This window comes from Neophocaena asiaeorientalis, unplaced genomic scaffold, assembly GCF_003031525.2.
Source record: "Neophocaena asiaeorientalis asiaeorientalis breed wild unplaced genomic scaffold, Neophocaena_asiaeorientalis_V1.1 scaffold432, whole genome shotgun sequence".
NCBI classification, from domain to species: Eukaryota; Metazoa; Chordata; class Mammalia; order Artiodactyla; family Phocoenidae; genus Neophocaena; species Neophocaena asiaeorientalis.
Genome location: NW_020174549.1, coordinates 404,499 through 426,466, shown reverse-complemented (window position 1 = coordinate 426,466; position 21,968 = coordinate 404,499). Strand labels below are relative to the sequence as shown.

At 39.5% G+C, this 21,968-nt stretch overlaps 1 protein-coding gene and 1 non-coding gene across 3 annotated transcripts in view; one reads left to right on the top strand and one right to left on the bottom strand.

Annotated features, from left to right (window-relative positions):
- The window catches only part of HSDL2 (hydroxysteroid dehydrogenase like 2), a 69,177-nt gene that overhangs the window by 35,776 nt on the left and 11,433 nt on the right, over positions 1 to 21,968 (top strand). Inside the window, exons 7-9 of one of the 2 annotated variants that reach the window (XM_024757273.1) lie at positions 9,293 to 9,487; positions 11,166 to 11,237; positions 19,720 to 19,857. In XM_024757273.1, coding sequence (XP_024613041.1) covers positions 9,293 to 9,487; positions 11,166 to 11,237; positions 19,720 to 19,857 — 405 coding nt within the window. Of the gene's footprint in view, positions 1 to 9,292; positions 9,488 to 11,165; positions 11,238 to 19,707; positions 19,858 to 21,968 lie in introns of both variants that reach the window. The other variant, XM_024757272.1, reaches the window with a different exon arrangement.
- On the bottom strand, positions 1,734 to 1,840 carry LOC112407856 (U6 spliceosomal RNA). Its single transcript, XR_003004843.1, has one exon. It is a non-coding gene; the product is annotated as a U6 spliceosomal RNA (small nuclear RNA).

Below are 21,968 nucleotides of genomic sequence, written 5' to 3'. Positions count from 1 at the left end.
ATAGGTTGCAATTTTAAATAGGGTAGAAAGGTTTAGCCTTTTTGAGGTGACATTTGAGTGTAGAAGTCTTCAAGTAAGGAGGTGATGGAGTTCACCTTGGGGGTGTGTTAGTCAATGGGGTATTTGAGGGAAAAGCATTGAAGACAGAAGACATAGGCCCTTGAAAGGTCCTCTGAGGTGAGCCTGCTTGGCAATGATGAAAGAGCAGGCAGAAGGCCAGTGTGGCTGGAGTGAGGGGAGAGTGGTAGGAAGTGAGGAGATGATGCTTATGAGGAAATGGTCAGATGTTGTACGGTTCTTGCCAAGACTTGGGTTTTTACTCTATGAGTGAAATGAGGAGCTTTTGCAAGGTTTTGAGCAGAGGAGGGGCCTGACTCTTTTAAATGTGTAAAAGAATCTCTCTGGCTGCTCTGCTGAGAATAGATTCTCATAGGGCAAAAGGAGAAATAGGGAGACCAGTTTGGAGGCTATTGGAGTAACCTAGGCACAGATATTAGTAGCTGTGACCAGGGTGATAGCAGAGGCAGAGAGTGGTCAGATTCTGATATTTTTTGCAGTTAGTACCAACAAGATGTGCTGATGGATTAGATATAGGATATAAGACAAAAAGAAGAGCCAAGGATGACTCCAAAATTACTTTGGCTTTAGTAACTGGAATAATGGAGTTGCCATCAACTGAGATGAGGGAATGCTACAGACAGGGGAGGTTGGGGAACAAATTCAGTTTGGGGCATTGTGATTGAGCATCCAAGTGGAGATGGTCAGTAAGCACTTGGGTTTGGAAGTCTGGGGGTCATGAAGGAGGTCCAGGCTGGAGATGGAATTTGTGGATTTTCAGCATATAGATAGCATATAGAGTCACAAGGCTAGATGATGTCAGCTAGAGAGTGAATAGAAGAAGAGAAAGTATCATTGGCAATTGCAATGTTAAGAGGTTGGGAAGGAGAGGAAAAAATCCACATAGGAGAGTAAGGTAGGAAGAAAATCAAAGAGTATGATGTCCTGAAAGCCAATTGGAGAAAGTGTTTCAAGGAAGAAGAGGAGTGATCAGTTGTGTCAAATGCTGCTCATAGCTCTTACAAGATGGGGACTGACCACTAGATTTAGTAATCTGGACATCTCCTTCATATCACTTATAACATTTGAAATTAAATTGCTGATTTTATAACTATAATTGTTTAATGTCTTCTTTTGGGGGGCTGTGTCGGGTCTTCATTGCGGCATGCAGGATCTTCGTTGAGGCATGCGGGATCTTCGTTGAGGCATGAGGGATCTTTCATTGCGGTGCGTGGGCTTCTCTCTAGCTGCGGCGTGCGGGCTTCTCTCTAGCTGTGGCGTGTGGGTTTTCTCTCTCTGGTTGTGGTGCGGGCTTCTCTCTAGCTGCGGCGTGCGGGCTTCTCTCTAGCTGTGGCGTGTGGGTTTTCTCTCTCTGGTTGTGGTGCGGGCTCTGTAGCGTGTGGGCCCCGTAGTTTGTGGCATGCAGGCTCTTTTGTTGAGGCGCATGAGCTCAGTAGTTGTGGTGTGTGGGCCTAGTTGCCCCGCAGCATGTGGGATCTTATTTCCCTGACCAGGGATCGAACCCGCGTCCCCTGCATTGGAAGGCAGATTCTTCAGCACTGGACCACCAAGGAAGTCCCTGTTTAATGTCTTTCTTGCTAGAAAAACTTCTTTTTTTTTTTTTTTTTTTTTTTTACATCTTTATTGGGGTATAATTGCTCTACAATGGTGTGTTAAAAAATATGGAACGCTTCACGAATTTGCGTGTCATCCTTGCGCAGGGGCCATGCTAATCTTCTCTGTATCGTTCCAATTTTAGTATATGTGCTGCCGAAGCGAGCACTAGAAAAGCTTCTTGAAGGTAGAGACAGTATCTGTTTTGTTCATTTTATTATAGTCATTGTAGACATTAAATAAGTATTTTATGAATGAATGAAAGTGCAGTATGATTTCCTTCTACCTAGGTCCAAGATAGGCATTCTGAACAAAGCTTATATAAGGAAGGGGGAGAACATTGTATGACAGGGAATGTGGAGGACAGTATCAGGATTGGAAGAAGAAATCAGCTCACTGCTGAGACTTTGCTTTAGCTTAGAGATGTTCATTTTAGATTGACTAGACATCTTGGAACCATTGGTATCATTTGGGTCCTAGATTTGTATAGCATAGTGAATTCAGTTGACGGTCGTGTTCCATATGATACACGGCATAATGAATTATGTACGGGATACTTTTAAAACGTAACAAGAGGGCCATGTATTTCAGATTAAAGGTTAGGAAAGGTTGTTTTCTACTGGAACTATTGAACTGAGACCACAAGAGAATATTGGAGTTAGCAAGAAGGAGACTGGGCAAGGCATTCCTGGCAGAGCGAACAAAAAAGGCTGCAGTATGGGACGATACCATGTGTTTGGTAGAACTACAAGGGGTTTAATATACTGTACCCATGATGGGGTGTGGGCTATTTATTTCCCTCTGAACTTGAGCATCTGCAAATGGGTTCATATTGGCCTGAATGTTGGGGGGGGGGAAGTATGAGGTTGTGGGGAAGATGGACAAACTAAGCCCAAGGGGCTTGATTGCCGAGTTTAGGAGCTTGAATTTATTCAGCAGAGAGCCACTTGAGAGTTTTAGAAGCAGGAGAAAAATAAGAAGAAGAAGGAAAAGAGGAGCGGTGGTTTGTTGATGAGGTTTAGGAAGTTTAACTTGGCATCTGAATATAGGATGACTTGTAAGTTTGTGGAAAGAGGAGGCAGGAAACCTAGCTAGAATATTGCATTATTCATGATGGAGGCAATGAGAATGGATTTGAGAGGGTGTTCATGCTCCTGGCTGTCTGGGAGGCCTCTATTTAAAAAGCACATGTCTTCTTTCTGGATTGAGTAGAGTGGTTCTTTCTTTATGCTGGAACCAGAAGCAATCTCCCAATGTTACTGCCCTTCCAGGAAGAGGAGATTTATTGCTCTTAATGAAATGAGTGCAGTGTGACATATATTATCTACAATCGAAACAGTGTCCTGGTCCACACTTTTTGTCCTCCCTGGCTCGGTGTTCCTTCTCTACACTGGCTACATTACCCCTTTTGGGTCTAGAACTTTCTAGCCAGTGAATTCAACACATCCAGAAAACGGACTAGAAAGCATGCCTTTAGTAGTTCCACGACATGAGTATCTCAGGCACCCGACTATGTCACCTTCAAAACTATAATTTTCTCATTTTATAAAACCCATTTCATAGTTTCTGCTGACGTGGAGGGTGGGGAGGGGAGGAGGGATGAGGGCTATTGAAAATGCCTGCTGCGTCTTGCATCTGGATTGGTCAGAACAAGTGTGGTAGGAGAGGAAATTCCACTTTTTAAAAAAATATTTATTTATTTGACTGTGTTGGGTCTTAGTAGCTGCACACGGGATCTTCATTACCACGTGCGGGATCCTCACTGCAACATGTGGGATCTTTTTTTAGTTGCGGCATGCGGGACCTTTAGTTGCAGCATGTGGGATTTAGTTCCATGACCAGGGATTGAACCCAGGCCCCCTGCACTGGGAGTGCGGAGTCTTAGCCACTGGACCACCAGGGAAGTCCCAAAGGTCCACTTTTGGATAGGTTTCATGTGAGCTGGGGTGGGGAGTCTGGAACTGGTGGCTCCTGAACTTGGCAATGGCAGTGGAGAGGAAGATAACTAAAGCATCACAGAATAGCTGCAGTCCTCTGTCACCTGGACCACATTACATGTAGACGTGGGAACTCAGCTAACCAGGGAGGTCAAGGTGACAGGGTGGCAGCTGGCCTCTCTTGGTACTAGAAACCAAAACTGGTTTCCGTTTTTCAAGGGACCTACTTACCAAAAAGGTTAAGCAGTTTATACCGTATTTCACTGATTCTGAGATGCCCATGTTTTCACATTTTTACATCTTTGATATCAGGTTGCTCTTACAGTTGATGATATATTGTAGTTTAATTGGCAGGGTTTTTATCCTCACTGGTACACTGTTTTCTTTTTTAATTAATTAATTTATTTATTTAGGCTGCGTTGGATCTTTGTTGCTGCGCACAGGCTTTCTCTAGTTGTGGCGAGTGGGGGCTACTCTTCATTGCAGTGCACAGGCTTCTCATCGCAGTGGCTTCTCTCGTTGCAGAGCACGGGCTCTACGCGCATGGGTTTCAGTAGTTGCAGCACATGGCCTCAGTAGTTGTGGCTCATGAGTGCAGGCTCAGTAGTTATGGGTGCATGGGCTTAGTTGCTCTGCGGCATGTGGGATCTTCCCGGACCAGGCCTCGAACCCGTGTCCCCTGCATTGGCAGGCGGATTCTTAACCAGTGTGCCACCAGGGAAGTCCCTGTCAGTGGTACACTTTATAATCAGTGATATCTTCGGTTCAGTGTGTACATACAAGAATGTACGTGTGGGGGCTTCCCTGCTGGCACAGTGGTTAGGAATCTGCCTGCCAATGCAGGGGACACGGGTTCGAGCCCTGGTCCAGGAAGATCCCATGTGCCACGGAGCAACTAAACCTGTGCGCCACAACTACTGAGCCTGCACTCTCTAGAGACTGTGAGCCACAACTACTGAGCCCGCGTGCTACAAGTACTGAAGCCTGCGCGCCTAGAGCCTGTGCTTCACAGCAAGAGAAGCCACCGCAATGAGAAGCCCGCACACCACAACGAAGAGTAGCCCCAGCTTGCCGCAACTAGAGAAAGCCCGCATGCAGCAACAAAGACCCAACACAGACAAAAATAAATAAAATTAATTTATTAAAAAAAAAAAGAGTGTACGTTTGTGTGTGGGTACAGAGAACAGAGTAGTGGGTACCGGAGGGGAAAGGGAGGGGGAGGGTGAAGTAAGTAAAGAGGATCAACTATATGGTAATGAATGGAAAGTAAACTTAATGGTGAGCATACTATAGTGTATGCAGAGGTCCAAATAAAATGTTAAACACATGGAACGTCTATAATTTTTTAAAATTTATTTATTTTTTGGCTGCGTCTGGTCTTAGATGCGGCATGTGGGATCTGCGTTGAGGCATACGGGATCTTTTTCATTACAGTGGAACACCAGGAAGTCCCGAAACATCTATAATATAATAAACAAATTTATTTAATATGTTATGGAAAAACCCGAACGAACCTTTTGGCCAACCCAGTAAATTTTTTAAAAGATATTTTGAAAAGTCTGGGAATGAATGGCGGTAATAGTGGCACAACATTGTGAATGTACTTAATGCCAAAGAACTGTACACTTAAAAATCGTTAATCTGGGACTGCCCTGGTGGTCTAGTGGTAAAGAATCTGCCTTCCAGTGCAGGGGACGCGGGTTCGGTCCCTGCTCAGGAAACTAAGATCCCACATGCCACGGGGCAGCTAAGCCCGTGCGCCACAACTACTGAGCCTGCACGCCTCACCTACAGAGCCCATGCGCTCTGGAGCCTGCGTGCCACAATGAGAGAGAGAAAACCCGCATGCCACAACTAGACAGAAGCCTGCACACCACAAGTAGAGAGAACCCTGCACACAGCAAGTGGAGAGAAGCCCACACACTGCAACGGAAGATCCCGCGTGCCACAACGGAGATCCAACACAAGCAAAAATTAAAAAAAAAAAAAAAATCAATTAAAAACAAAACGCTTGGCTAGTTAAGCCAAATGTTTTAACAAAAAGGTTAACCTGAAAGAAAACCAATAAAATGCACCCAAGTCATCAGAAAGAATGGTTAAAATGTATATACATGTGGTAAAAAATGGTTAAAATATATATTTATCTCCACAATAAAATACTTAAAAAAAGAAAAGCGAAAATTATTTCTTGTGCTTAGAAAACATAAAGAAATTTGTTCACATACTTTTCCAAATTTCCAATAAAACAAGCTGTAATCAGGGACTTCCGTGGTAGTCCAGTGGTTAAGACTTTGCCTTCCAATGCAGGGGGTGCAGGTTCAATCCCTGGTGGGGGAGCCAAGATCCCACATGCCTCATGGCCAAAAAAACAAAACATAAAACAGAAGCAATATTGTAACAAATTCAATAAAGACTTTAAAAAAATGGTCCTCATCAAAAGCATCTTTAAAAAAAAAAAGCTGTTATCAGGAGAATCACTCAAAAGGTAACAGATACTTTTCCAATTATTCCTTAATAAGACTTAAGTTTTAGGGCTACTTTTAGGATTCTTGTGATCCAGGGTGTATTACAAATCTTGAATATATTTTTTTTTTTGCCAGAAATCATCAGGGAATTTGACTTGATTGATCATGTTAATCTGTTTTTATTGTAAGTCTTATAACCTGTTGGGTTGGCCTGTTCACATCGTAGAAACTTTGTTGAGAATAACTGTTTGGCTCATTTCCTGATTTGGGGGGTTTATTTGTGCCTTCTTTGTATCTTCCGTAGAAAGGTCATTAAAGTAACAGTGGGTTGTCTGGGAATACCATTCCTTGTTCTTACATTGTGTGTGTGTATGGATGCACACACACATACATGACATGTATATACTTACATGGCGTATTCTTAATTAATAATTTTTAAGAATTTGCATGCCGTTCATGTAGTCTACAGTGAGACTGGAGTGTGTATGTATTCATATAGTCTCATTGTAGACTATACTGAAATATTTACAGAAAAATTCTGCAGTTTATGCAAGTAAGATGATAACTGAACTCAAAACTGTTGGTTAACAAAGTATGCCCATTAGTCACACGGTGGCTAAGAGCCTGGCTCTGGAGTCAAGCAGCCACGTGTTTGAATTCTAGCTCCTGTAACCTTGGACAAGTTACTTAACCCCTCTGTGCCTGACTACTGTCATCTGTAAAATGAGGATAACAGTACGTACCTCATGGAATTCATTCAGATAATGTATGTGAAGTATGTAGCAGCATGCCCAGCACAGGACACACATAATAAATGTTAGCTATGTTTTTTGTGTTTTCTTAGAGGAAAACATAGGCAGAACACTCTATGACATAAATCACAGCAAGATCCTTTTTGACCCACCTCCTAGAGAAATGGAAATAAAAGCAAAAATAAACAAATGAGACCTAATGAAACTGCAAAGCTTTTGCACAACAAAGGAAACAATAAACAAGACCAAAAGACAGCCCTCAGAATGGCAGGCGGATTCTTAACCACTGTGCCACCAGGGAAGTCCCTGCTATTTTTTATTAATAAGCTACCACGTTAAGAGTGAGGCCAGAGCTCTTGCGCTATTGGTAAAGTAAAAAAAATTATTCCTAGTAAAGGAATTTTAGTTAAAATACGGAGAAGTATTTTCTATTTCAGTGCTATTAGGAAATTCCCCAAGTTAATGTGCACTCTTTGAAAGAGCGATGTGTGCTAGGATGTAATTGCCATGAATATAGGGACTTTCCGTCTGTTTTGTCCACTCATCTGTCTCCAGTACCTCCAATAGTGCCTGCCTTTTTTTGTAAGGCTCAATAACTATTTGTTGAGTGAGTGAAAAGGGTCAGTGGCTCTTAAAAGCTATATACTTTTCATCTTGTGGACTGAAATGTGTAAGTTATTCCAGTATGTAATGATTTCAGGATGGTTTAATAGTGGATTGAAGAGTTTATCTAAATTACTAGAAACTCTGACACCTAAAGTACATTTAAACAAATTGACTTTCATTGCTTTAAATGTAAGCTAAAATACATATGTAAATTGAGTTATTATTTACAAGTTTGACAATGTGTAATTAATAATGTAGTATTAATGGTAGAGTTCCAAGTTACTTCATAAAAAACATATAATTTAAAAATTAGGGGCTTCCCTCATGGTGCAGTGGTTAAGAATCTGCCTGCCAGTGCAGGGGACACGGGTTCGATCCCAGGTCCGGGAAGATCCCACATGCCACGGAGCAACTAAGTCTGTGCACCACAACTACTGAGCCTGTGCTCTAGAGCCCGCGAGCCACAACTACTGAGCCTGTGTGCCACAACTACTGAAGCTGGCTCGCCTGGAGCTTGTGCTCCTCAACAAGAGAAGCCACCACAGTGAGAAGCCCACGCACCACAACGAAGAGTAGCCCCCGCTCGCTGCAACCAGAGAAAGCCCGTGTGCAGCAACAAAGACCCAATGCAGCCAAAAATAAATAAATAAATAAATAAAATTAAAATTTATATGCACTGAAAACAGTGGGAATTATATGCAAATATTGATAGTAATTATCTGGGCTTCCCTGGTGGTGCAGTGGTTAAGAATTCATCTGCCAATGCAGGGGACCTGGGTTCGGTCCCTGGCCCTGGAAGATCCCGCATGCCACGGAGCAGCTAAGCCCGTGAGCCACAACTACTGAGCCTGTGCTCTAGAGCCCACATGCCACAACTACTGAAGCCCGGCGCTTAGAGCCGGTGTTCTGCAACAAGAGAAGCCATGACAATGAGAAGCCCATGCACCACAACGAAGAGTAGCCCCCGCTCACCGCAACTAGAGAAAGCTCACACACAGCAACGAAGACCCAACACAGCCAAAACTAAAACCAAATAAATAAATTTATTTAAAAAATAGTAATTATCTCTGGGCAGGGGGATTATAGATAATTTAAAAATTCTTCCTTGGGACTTCCCTGGTGTTCCAGTGGTTAAGACTCCACACTTCCACTGGAGGGGGTACAGGTTCGATCCCTGGTCGGGGAACTGAGATCTGGCATGCCACAGTGTGTGGCCAAAAAAAAAATTTCTTCCCTTTAATTCTCTTTATTTTCTAGTATTTCATAAATGAAAGTAGTATCTGAACTTAAAAGGGACCCCCAAGTCCAGCCAGTATCTATTGAATGTTTATGGTATATTTGTCATTGTTTTAGGAACTAGGGATACAGTGATAAACAAGAAAAGCAGAGTCTCTATATTCTAGTAGAGGAAAAAGAGAAAATAAGCTTAGGAAAGGAGCTCCATATTTTAGAAACAAGAAACTGAGGCCGAAAGATGTTAAAGTAGCTTGCCAAAAGTCACGGCATAGTTGGCTTAAAAATGTCAGTCACCTGGTTTACAGCTCAGTGCTCTTGCTTATTCCTCACTGGCTTTCTTGTCTCTCAAGAATGGTATGCAAATTCTTTGAGCATCCTTAGTCAGAAATCTAATTGAATTTTGCCATAGTCTCATGAAGGAGTACTCTATAAGGCAGTGTTGTGTAGAGCAAGGAATATGTGTTGTCTATCCAGTTATGTCAGTAAAACATTTGGCAAATCCTTTAAGCTCTGGACCTTTTTCTCATCACCTGAGTTATAAAGAGATTATTTGTCTTGCTTGTTACTCCCGTAGTCCTATTACTTGATTTAGAGTTACATATGTGTATGTTTGTTTTCTCTACAGCCATATACACTGCTGCTATGGATATGCTGGGAGGATCTGGTATTGAAAGCCAATGTAGAAAAGTTGATATCATTGCAGATGCTGCATATTGCATTTTCAAAAAGCCAAAAAGTTTTACTGGCAACTTTATTATTGATGAAAATATCTTAAAAGAAGAAGGAATAAAAAATTTTGATGTCTATGCCATTACACCAGGTAATGCATATAGTTTTCAAAAGTAGTGATGTGTTTTTCCACATTTTCTGCAGTGGACATACATCTGTTTTGTGTGCATGTTTATGTGATTATAAAATTAATATGCTCTTTTAAAAGCTGTCCTCCTAATGAAAGGAAAAACCCAGACCAACACAACTGGAAAAACAGAGAAAGGGAAAATAGAAGTGAGTTGAAGGCTTTTTAAGTGATGCACAGATAGAGACGGTCACATCAGCTTCTAACCATTTCCAAATCTTGAAACCAAAAATGAAAATTAGTTTTTAAAGTTGGCCTTAAAACCACATAGTAAAGATTTTCTTCAAGGATATGGTAACAGATGATACAGTGGTGAGTTTTTTACAAAAACTTTTTAAGATTATGGGCTTTCCAAATGTTGTCTCTTAAGTGCAGTCTGAGAGTAACTTCATGATGAATGTTGAAGGTGAATGAACAGGGTCTACCCCGTGTACAAGCGGGTATTTGGGAAGATCTCAGAAGGCCCCTTGTTCAAAAATAATTCTTACCGTTGTAACTGTAGGTGAGGATGGTGATGATAATGCATTTTTAATTTATGTATAAAGTATACTATATAATAGACAATATAGCCCCAAATGGGAGTTGTATTTATTTGTGCAAACGTGTATTTTAAATATTATTCATTAGGTTGAGCTTCTAGGTGACAGAAACCACGTTTCTATTTGTATCATCCCTGTCTCTTCAGTTTGAACTGAATTGAATTAAATAGCTCTTTGCAGTTTTAAAAAACACCTTTATATACAGTATCTGTTTAGCCTTCATAGCAATCCTGTGAGGGAAGCAATATTGTATAGTGATTAGGAACAAGTGGAGTTTGGGAGGAGATAACCCAGTTCCCATTTCTGCTCAGCTGCTCACTAGCTGGGCGGCCTTAGGCATGTCACCTGTTTTCTCTGAGCCTCACTTTCCTTTTTGGTTAAAATAAGGGAAAGATAATTTCTACACAGGATTTGTGTAAGAACTAAATGCAGTAAAGTATATAATGTGCTGGGCACGGTACCTGGCTTATGGTACAGTCATAGTACTCAGTAATTATCACTTTAGGTTTTAAAGACACAATGGCACTATGCACAAAATTTTTACTTTGATTTAAATTAAAAATCCTATCGAGTGTTGAGAACTTAATATGATTATGGAATTATGATTAAGTGTTAGGATATAACAAAGACTGGTGCATTCCTGCCCTCCAGTTTTTTTAATCTTCTGAGAGGGAAAGACAGACACACATTGACAGAGATGGGAAACAAGTTCTTCTTAATGAGGAACCACCTTCTCTCTGGGGCGCCAGGTAGGAAATGAGTCCAGAGCATTTTGGAGGGATGTAGCACAGAAGGGTTGCATGGATAGGTGAGAAGGGGCAAAAGCTCTTGGGAGAGCAGTTAAGGGCTTAACATAATAGGCAACTCTTTGGTTGGATCTTAAAGATGAAATTTGTTGAAGGAGAGGAGGATAACTGGATTACAGGAAAAGCGTTTTAGCTTAATGAAGGTCAGATAGTTTGACACTTCTCATGGGAGTCTTTTCCACAGCACCAGAATGATCAATAAAATAAAAACATGTAACGTTTATTAAACAGGTGTTAAAATCTTAATATACTGAAGTTGTTACATTAACCTAATTATTTTTGGGGTCAATTTTTCAGGCCATCCTTTGTTACCAGATTTCTTCCTGGATGAACAGCCAGTTATAGTTACCAAGGAATCAGCAACACATGGTAAGACGTAGACCATATTTTCTGTAGGAAAATAAAGTTACTAACTTATGTATTTCTTCCAGATGTAGAATTGAACATTTCCGCCTTCTGCTTTTAAGCTTTTTCTTCTTTTCTTTTTTTTTTTTTTGGATGTGCCATGAGGCTTGTGGGATCTTAGTTCCCTGACCAGGGATAGAACCTGGGCCCCTGGCAGTGGAAGTGCTGAGTCCTAACCACTGGACCGCCAGGGAATTCCCTATTTTGTAATTTAAACTAGACAAGTAATGTCTTAGTTAATTCTAGCAAAGAAGGTTGTCTTTTCCTTCTACCAGTAAGAAGTTTTTGATATATTCTTTTCATTTGATTTAAAAAAAAAGTTGTCTTTAAAATACACCTTTTTAAAGGTTTTATTTCTTTTCCTTGGCATTGTTTTTAGGTGTTTTGTGTTGATACTTTATTTTGAGGAAAAATGTGTCACATCAAAATACATCTTACACCATTCTCAGAGTTTGTGCAGTGTGACTACTTTATGGGAGAAATTATCTGCAAAGGAGGTTTGGGTTTTGCTTTGTTTTGTTTTTGCGGTGCGTGGGCCTCTCACTGCTGTGGCCTCTCCCGTTGCGGAGCACAGGCTTCGGACGTGCAGGCTCAGCGGCCATGGCTCACAGGCCCAGCCGCTCCGCGGCATGTGGGATCTTCCCGGACCGGGGCATGAACCCGTGTCCCCTGCATCGGCAGGCAGACTCCCAACCACTGCGCCACCAGGGAAGCCCTGTTTTGTTTTTGTAGTTTAGAAACAATAGCTTTCTTGAATTGGTCCAGAGTTTACATTTTAATCTTTGTGTTCTGGCATGATGCCACTAACTTACTGAAAGATGTCAGAAGAAACACTCTTCAGTGAAACCCCATGAGAAGAATTTCTCTCGTGGTTTATTTTTTTTGGCTGCACTGATCCTAGTTCCCCTGCCAGGGATCGAACCCACGCCCCCCACAGTGAGAGTGCGGTGTCTTATCTGCTGGACCGCCAGGGAAGACCTCTCTCATGGTTTAACAACAAGAATAGCAGTGCTTCTTCTGGGACCGTATGTTATTTTTACGTTATAGACTGTGAATCTCCTTAGTGACCATAGTTTCTTTAGGTGGAGGCTAGAAAGTTTAGGAAAACATTTCTTCTGTACCTTTAGGAAACCTATAGAACCTTACCATAATGCATTTCGGTGACAAACTTTACTTCTAGCTTAATCTCATCTTTTCTATCTTTTCTTTGTCCGAATTTTTGGAGGCAATTTCAAAAAAATTAAGTAATAAAAAAGGCAACTTTTCTTTTGTATTATAGATAATTTGAAAAATATAGAAGGGAAAACGGTCACTCTTAATCCCATCACCTAGAGATAACTCCTTATAAAATTTAAATTTTTTAAAAATTTAAAAATTAGATCTTTGACTTGGTTGCCACATGGATATATCAGAGTATTCAAATAAGGCTGTCAATCTTTTCCTCAAAAGGCCTCATACAGAATGGCAGAAGTTAGTTAGAGAGCTTATCAAAGTCTAGAAGAGTCTGTCTTCAAGATAGGCAAGTCCGAAATCCAGATTTTTGCCCAGTACCCTAAGATTGGATCTGTGTTTTAGAGGAAGATGCGTATAAACTAAGCTTATTTAAATACCAAGTTTAAATAATGAGAACCACTTATCAATCACATACATTCATGTTGTTTTTCAACAAATATTTATTGGGCACCTACCATATGGCAAACACTGCGCTAAGTACTTTGATGCATTGTCTCATTTAATACTTACAATCCTACAAGGCAGGTATCATTGTCCTCATTTTACATTGGAGATCACAGAGCTGGCAGGTGGCAGAGCCAGAATTTAAATTTGTATTTTTCTGATTCTAAAGTCCATATCCTTAACCAGTAAACTTAATTTCCTAACTCCTGAATACTTGAAGTATTAGCATATTTTCCCCCCGTAATCCAATTTATTTTATAATGAGGAGTTGCCATCTCACGGACTAAACATGGAGTTGCTGTGAGCAGCTCGTTCTCTCCCTCTGGGCATAATGACATAGAGAACAGAATCATAGTCAGAAGATTGTTTCATGACCATGGACTCAGAATAAGATGGGTTAGATAAGCAGAAAGTAAGATAAATGTTTACTGACATCGGGCTTTGATAGGAGTGATTTTTGTCTTTGGGATCAGAATATGTCAGGTGCATTGACTGCAATCCCTATATCCATCTCTGCAAGCGGGATGCCTTCATCTTTGAAGTCAGAATTCTCAAATTCCTTTGGCTAAAGCCTCTCTTCCCTGTACAAAAAATTAAGTGGAGAAGTGATGTTTCAGTCAACTGCAATTCTACTTGACATTTTCTGTAGATACATTAATATATTCATATACGTAGTAGCTCAGTATTTCTGGCCTGAGATCTAACTTAACTCTTTCAGGTGATTTTTTACATCTATATCCAGATCTACTGTATGTTGATTTCACAGTGTCTCTCCCAGAGGTCAATGTGTATCCCTCATTTCCAAAGGGGGAGGAAAATATTGACAGCCTTGTACTTTTTCTGGTATTTGTGCTTTGTGTATTTGATTTGTATAACATATATGTAATTATTATTTTTTTCAATGAATTTATTTATTTACGGCTGTGTTGGGTCTTCATTGCTGTGCACTGCCTTTCTCTAGTTGCGGTGATCGGGGGTTACTCTTCGTTGCAGTGCGCGGGCTTCTCATTGTGGTGGCTTCTCTTGTTGCAGAGTATGGACTTTAGGCCCGCAGGCTCAGTAGTTGTGGTTTGCAGGCTCTAGAGCTCAGGCTCAGAAGTTGTGGTGCACGGGCTTAGTTGCTCTTTGGTATGTGGGATCTTCCCGGACCAGGGCTCAAACCCATGTCTCCTGCATTGGCAGGCGGATTCTTCACCACTGGGCTACCTCTTCATTGATTTTTCCTGCCCATGGCAACACAGGGAGTTCACTCAGTCTTTTTTTCAACCTCCAGTTTCTTTTTTCTTTTTTTCTTTAGTTATAGTTTTAATTGCTTCTATTCCAGTTTTTCTGGATTCCCCTCAGAAACACTTAGTCTGGCTTACCCTGTCCCTTTCCCCTGTAGTTTTCACTATCTTTTGTTACTATTTCCATACTTTTGTTCTTTTCTTCTGCATTCTGAGAGACCTTTTCAAGTTTGTACTCTGTATTACTGATAAGATTTTAGACACATTCATCTCTCTTCCATATTGCTCCTAATGTTTATTTTAATTCTGCTATTATACTTTTTATTTGTCATGTTTCCCATTTCTTTTTTCATTTTATTTTATTGTTTTTTCATCTCAGCCAGTTATATATGACTTTCTGCCCTTGTTTTATATTAGTTTTCATGTGAAGGAGTTCTTGTGACATTTCTTAATCATAGTTTTGGGGGTCAGGATGTCTCTGGTTTATGATTCTCTGGCCAGGGTGTCCATGGCTCAGGGGCCTGTTAATTCATCTTGCTCTGAGTTTGTACAGTAATGATGCAATCTATAGCAGCAGTTTTAGTACATCAGTGATGTTATCGACAGCAGTTTTAGTCATCTGACTCTGGTTGATTAGTGTTCAATTAGCATAGGATTGAGGTCAGACTGGACAACAAAGGCACTAAGGTCAGAGGAGACAAGCAAGGGAATAAAGTTTTGGGGCTTCCCTGGTGGCACAGTGGTTAAGAATCTGCCTGCCACCTCAACACATAAAGCAAATACTAACAGCCATAAAGGGGAAATCGACAGTAACACATTCATAGGAGGGGACTTTAACACCCCACTTTCACCAATGGACAGATAATCCAAAATAAAAATAAATAAGGAAACACAAGCTTTAATGATACATTAAACAAGATGGACTTAATTGATACTTATAGGACATTCGATCCCAAAACAACAGAATACCCATTATTGTCAAGTGATCTACAAAGCTACAGTAATCAAGACAGTATGGTACTGGCACAAAAACAGAAATATAGACCAATGGAACAGGATAGAAAGCCCAGGGATAAACCCACGCACTTATGGTCACCTTAAGTTTGATAAAGGAGGCAGGAATGTACAGTGGAGAAAGGACAGCCTCTTCAATACGTGCTGCTGGGAAAACTGGACAAGTACATGTAAAAGTATGAATTATTATACTCCAATAAAGATGTTAAAGAAAAAAAAATAGAATCCGCCTGCCAGTGCAGGGGACACAGGTTCGTGCCCTGGTGTCGGAAGATCCCACATGCCGAGGAGCAGCTAAGCCCATGGCCCACAAATACTGAGCAGCCTGCGCTCTAGAGTCCACGAGCCACAACTACTGAGGCTGTGTGCTGCAACTAATGAAGCCCGCGTGACTAGTGCCTGTGCTCTGCAACAAGGGAAGCCAGTGCAATGAGAAGCCCCTGCACCTCAACTAGAGAAAAGCCAGCGCACAGCAACAAAGACCCAACGATGCAGCCAAAAATAAAATAAAATAAATAAATTTTAAAAAATTACTGCTTGACTGAGAAAGACAAATATTATTTTAAAAAAGGAATAAAGTTTTGGATAGAGAGACTAATCATAAACCTGGTAAACTTGTTTTAGGGGAACTTGGTTTCATTTGTTTCCCCAAAGTTTCCATATTTGTTGTGTACTGAATGTACCTTTCAAGTATATTACTGGTTTGTTTTTTGTCTCCTAAAGTTTTATTGTCTTGTGTAGAGTCATCATGCTCTGTCTAAATATTTCAGGTGATAAATGATGCAGTTTATCTCTTGGCAAGTGTCTTTCAAGGCTACACTGTAGTTTTTGCTGCCATCTCCTTGGCGTCTCAGATGATAAAGATGATATATTGATTAATAGACAAATCACCTGAAGTAGGAGTTCCAGCAGTTATTATATGACAAACTTAGTTCTGTCTGGTATTATACCTACTAAAACCAAATACACTCCTATATATTTTCTGCCTCCAGAAACTTGAAGGAAGCCTGTGTCTTTGCTTTCCTCACTTTTAGCAGCCTCTGCTTGGTCCAGTTCTGCTGAGTTTAGGTCTTGGTTCTCTGCTTAGCCTTTATGTTGGCTATATAAAATTACATAGTCAGACATAGAAGAAAATGAAGAGGAAGCATTACCCAGTCAGACTGCCTGGGTTGGAATTCCTGCTGTGCCACATACTGCCATGTAACCTTAGGTGTGTCACTGAGTATTCCAGTTGCCATTTTAAAACCTCACTCCTTTTTACTTTACTCTTGAATTGTGTTTATTTTATTAGACATATTGAAATGCTTTCTTAAACAAGACACGTTATAAATAAGAAGGGGGAAACTAACTTTTTATATTTATTTTATATCTGGTCACCTTCATGAGTTTTTATCTTGTTTTAGATTTCTAATAGTTTCTAATAGAGAGATAGTTACTGAACGTCTAGACTTTGGGATAAGACAGATCTGGGTACAAGTCCTGTCCCTGTCACTTATATCTGTGACATTGGACAAGTCACTTCAGCTCTCTGAAAGTTTTCTCAGCTCTCACTTTCCTTACGTATCATGAGGATTAAGTATAATAGATAGTGCATCATATTGTGAAATTTATATAGTAAGTCCCCTATAAATGTTAGTTGATGTAATTATCATTGAGTAATTATCTTGAATTTCCTAAATGCCCAAACTTACTGTCTACATATGATAATAGTATCTTACAGGATTATTTCTGGCATATTTCTTAATATACTGACTCGAACTTCCAGGAGAATTTGGAAATATTTATTGAAACTATTTTAGGTATTCTTATTTAATTCTTAATTTTAATGGGAAAATCTTTAGATTTTACCCATAAGTAAGGTATTAGATGTTGGTTAAGATTTTTTTTATCAGTTATTTAGATTAATGTCTACATTTTTATTATATATTTTCTATATTTTATTTTTTGTTATATTTTGAGTATGGCAGTCAATTGGGTAACTTCTTTTTTCTATGTTCTTTTCCTTTCCTTTTCTATGTTCTTTTCCACCTACTAAGTTATTTGAGTCTTTTCTGAAGTTGTTTCTTTAAAAATGTTTTTATTTTGTCATTCAATTATTGGCTTTTTCTAAAATAAAAAAACCAGAACTGTCCATTTGAAGTTCTAAAATTTATTTAAGGGTTGACATGTAGTATTCATTTATAATAAAAATTTTTCATATTTATCCCTTTTTAAAGTTTTTTTTCTCCTTTTTTCTTTGATTAAATTTTCCAGAAAGTTGCCATATTTTACTGTATCTTATTGGTTTTTCTCAAAAGAACCAGATTTTAAATTTTATTTCATTTTTCATTCTACTGCTTTTCTCTTTACTGATTATTTCTTTTTATAACAGCTTTGAGGTATAATTTACATATACCAAAAATTCACCATTTTAAAGTATGTAGTTAAGTGATTTTTAGTATATTCACAAAATTCTGCAACCATTTGATTCATTACTTTAAACATTTTTGCTTTATTATTTTTTCTGCTTTCTTTGAGGTTGCACGTTTTTGTTCCTTTTCTTGCTTGTTAGGCTAATATTCATTTTTATTCCTTTAAAAATAATAAAATAATTTTGACTGTGCATTTACCCCCTTGATGTAACTTTGGCCACATCCAATAGATTTTGTAATGTAATTTAATCAATTTTGATAACATTTTAAATTAATTTGTATAGAAAAGCTTAGTACAGAAAAGCATAAAGAACATTTTTTAAATCACATGTAACCCACCATCCAAGTATAAATACTGTCTGTATTTTAGCTTATTTGTTTCCAGTCTCTTTTATTTTTTGAAAATATAACTTAAAATTCATATCCACAAATATATACTTTACCTGATTGGATCATATTAAATTGTATATTCTTTGTTTTAGTTAACATTATATTGTGAATATTATCCAGGTCTTCAAAAACAAAGTTTTGACATTGGCAACTTAGTATTGTATCACATGAATGTAATATTTATTTTAGTGGCTTGTAATTGTTTCATTTTATAAATGTTACAGGATTTTCTTATAGTGGATCACTGAAAGTTGATAATCAGTGGGAGGGTTCCTGATACTTACTATGAAACTTCCTTCCAGAATTATAAATATTGGCATTATATGAGTACCTCCCTCACTACACTGTCAGCATTAAATATTGAAATACATATCTGAATTTTTAAACTGTCTTCAAAATACCATAATAATAATATATTCTTTGCTCCATTGGATCTTAAGTATTTCATCTTTAATATCTGTTGAACTTTGTGAGAAGGATTTTACTGTTTATTTGTGTCTGGAAACATCATAATGGAAGGTAGTTTATATTCAATAAATTTAGGATACTTTTGAATTGGTTATGTTATACTCTGGAGTATCTTTATGCTGTCAGTTAGATTTTATTTAATAGCCTTTGGTGAGTTATATTGGACAAGATGGCTGGGTATAATTTGAGCTGGGAGATAGGTGGAGAGTTAATCTTCAGCCTAGAGTACAGATTGTCCTTTGAGTTAGTTTAAATAACAAATTATTCTCAGCTGTTTCTGGGGGCAGCCAAACTGCCCACAAATAATTCCAAGAGGATAAATAAAGACACAGAGGTTGGTATTGGGGGACAGCTTCATGCTATGGGATTCGAACAGTCCTATGCACTGCAGATCTCCCCTGGCTCATCATATGCTGAATGGTTATGGCCAATGGTTTAAGTGAATACAAATTTTAAAATGTTGCAAACCTCTATTCCCTTGACCTTGCGTTTCTAGGTAGTGGGGCCTTCATGAGACTAATACGTGGTTTGACCTACCTCTTCATCTAGTGGGAGGGACCAGTCTGATTGAGATTGGGAGAAGAAACGAGTTTGTGTGGTTTAGACCCTTTTGAGCCTTCTTTCTTTCAGAGTAGACTATCCTCAGTTTTCACATGATCTTTACTTACAGAGGCATTTCCATTCCTTAATGGGAGGGGAGGCAGGTTCAATCCAGGGATGAAAAGACTAGGTGAATATGTTTAATTTAGAGGTAAAGTTCTTGAGAAGTTCACTTGGCTGTTGATTTAAGCTACAGTCACCAATTCATCTCCACTCATTTACACAGTTGATATTCTGATCTCCATCTTTCTGACTCCACAGTCATCTTTTCTCATTTGGTTTTGGAACTCAGGGACAATGATAAAGGAGTGATTAATTGTTACCACTAAAACTCTGATATGTTGTTTAAATCTGTTTATTATAAACACTGTATAAATTAGTGGGTTTTTTTAAAAGCTAATCTGAGAGGTAGTCTTTTACTTGAAGAGTATAAACCATTTACATTTATAATCGTAACTGACATATTTGGCTGTTATTCCATCAGTTTGATTTATGCTTTTATGCTTCAAGATGCCACTGAATGTATTTAAGGTCATTTTGGTAAAATGGGTCTAATTGGTAGCAAGTCTGTTTGCTAATTAATTAATTTTGTGTGTGACGTTACATTGCCTAGGCTTTAAAGGTACTTATATCAATAACATTTTATAGGTGCTCTTCCAGAATTGAAAGAAGAGGAGGCGCAGCCACCACCAAAACCACGTTCTGGAGCTGTGGAAGGGACATTTAGAATTGTTAAGGACTCTCTCAGTGATGATATTGTTAAAGCCACTCAAGCAGTCTATCAGTTTGAACTCTCAGGTAAGGGTTACTTCTGGTAATCTGGAGCTTTTATGAAACAAAGTAGGATATTTCCCTTGGAAGTATATCAGCCTCCAGTAGTAATAACCTGGAATAGTTGGCTATATCCAGACCCTTACCCGAGAATGTAGACATTTAAGAATAGCAAATAACTACTGATTTGTATTTTTGTGTTCTTTTCTTTTTGGTTTTTGTCCATCTATTAAGTTTCTGATTTGTGGTTACCATGGGGTTCATATATGTTGATCCACAATTATATCTATTTGTTTTAAACTGGTATTTCCACATATAGGTGATAGACCTGTTTTCTGCTTGGTTTTTTTTGTTTGTTTTTTTGTTTTTGTTTTTGTTTTTTTGTTTGCGGTACACGGGCCTCTCACCGCTGCGGCCCCTCCCGCCGCGGAGCACAGGCTCCGGACGCGCAGGCCCAGGGGCCATGGCCCACGGGCCCAGCTGCTCCGCGGCATGTGGGATCCTCCCGGACCAGGGCACGAACCAGTGTCCCCTGCATCGGCAGGCAGACTCTCAACCACTGCGCCACCGGGGAAGCCCTCTACTTGTTTTTGTAGTTCTTCTCTGTTCTACCAATTTGTATTTTTAAGTTAATATCAGTGCATATGGACATATGTAAAATAAAATTCCCTTACAGATACTTCCAGTGGTAAATAACTCTTTAGTGTATGTAATTGAGAGAAAATCCTATTTAGAAGGATATATGGATCATGACAGATAGTATAATACAGTCATTTATCAACCATGCACACCTTGCCTGTTTTTTATTTTTTTTGGCTGCACCACGGGCTTATGGTATCTTACTTCCCTGACAAGGGATTGAACCGGGGCCCACAGCAGTGAAAGTGCCGAGTCCTAAGCACTGGACTGCCAGGGAACTCCCTTGCCATTTTTTACCTTTGAGATTATTCAGGTCAGTCTGAATGCAGTCAGCTTTTAAAATCTCTCAGTATTTTTCTTCTCAACATAGTATTAATGCATGTTGACAAGAGTTTTAAGAATTAGCTACCACAGTCCCATTGTATGCAAACGTTGACATTATCAGTTCTTTTATCCTTTGTCACCTCTATTTTATCTTAATCCATCTGCATCTTCCTGTTTTTACTTTTCTTAGAACCCATGGTCCATTGCTTCAATCACTCTTTTACCTGTATCCTAAACTTCCTGACCTTGTGCTTATGTCACCAACTGTCATAATCCTAGTCCCGGATAATCATACTCTCTGGCTGCTCCACACTTGCATCCAGGCTGCTAAGTCTTGCTGGAGAAATGGCAGGGGGTGGGGGGTGGAATCACACCACCCAGTGAATCTGTACCAGTAAAAATTCATCACTGCTCCTCTCCAATGTCAGAATTCTGTGGTCAGCTTATTGCCTCATTTTCCACAGTGACTCTTTTAAACCTCTCAGTGTTCCTCAAGTCTCCCATCTCTCCCTTCACCACTTCCCTGCCAGTTTCAGCAGATAAGGTGACCTCCTCTTTCACAGAGATAAGAGAAGCCTACAGACAGGAATTGCTTCACCTTCCTGCCATCTGATAGCATACTGTTGTAGGCATTGACCTCTCTTCCTCCTCTCCCAACAGGCAGAGCTCAACTCCACATCCGTGCATCCTAAGCTTTAATGTCCATACATGATCACTGATCATGCTAAAAATGCAGAATCTGATTCAGTAGGTTTGAGGTAGGGTCTGAAGTTTGCTTTTCTGATGTGATGACGGTACTGCAGTTCATGGATCACACTTTGAGTAGCAAAGTTCTAGATCCCATTTCCTCTGGCCTCCTCAGGAAATGTGTGCTGTCTCTTCCACCTGTTCATCCTGAAGCCTCCTTCCCAGTGGTTTTTTAACATTCCCAAAGTCTATTCTATCTTTTAAAAAAAACCAACAATAACAGCCTTCCCAATCACACTCCCCACCCCCCATCTATCTTCTCCCTTTCAGAGCCAAACTTACTTTCATCTACAATTCACTCTGTTCTGGTGTCATTTTTCTCCATTCCACTGAATTTGCTCTCACCAAGGTCCTTGGTGGCTTCTGTGTCACCAGTGGGCATTTGTCATTCTTACCTTGTCGCCACTCTGCAACATTTGATGCTGTTG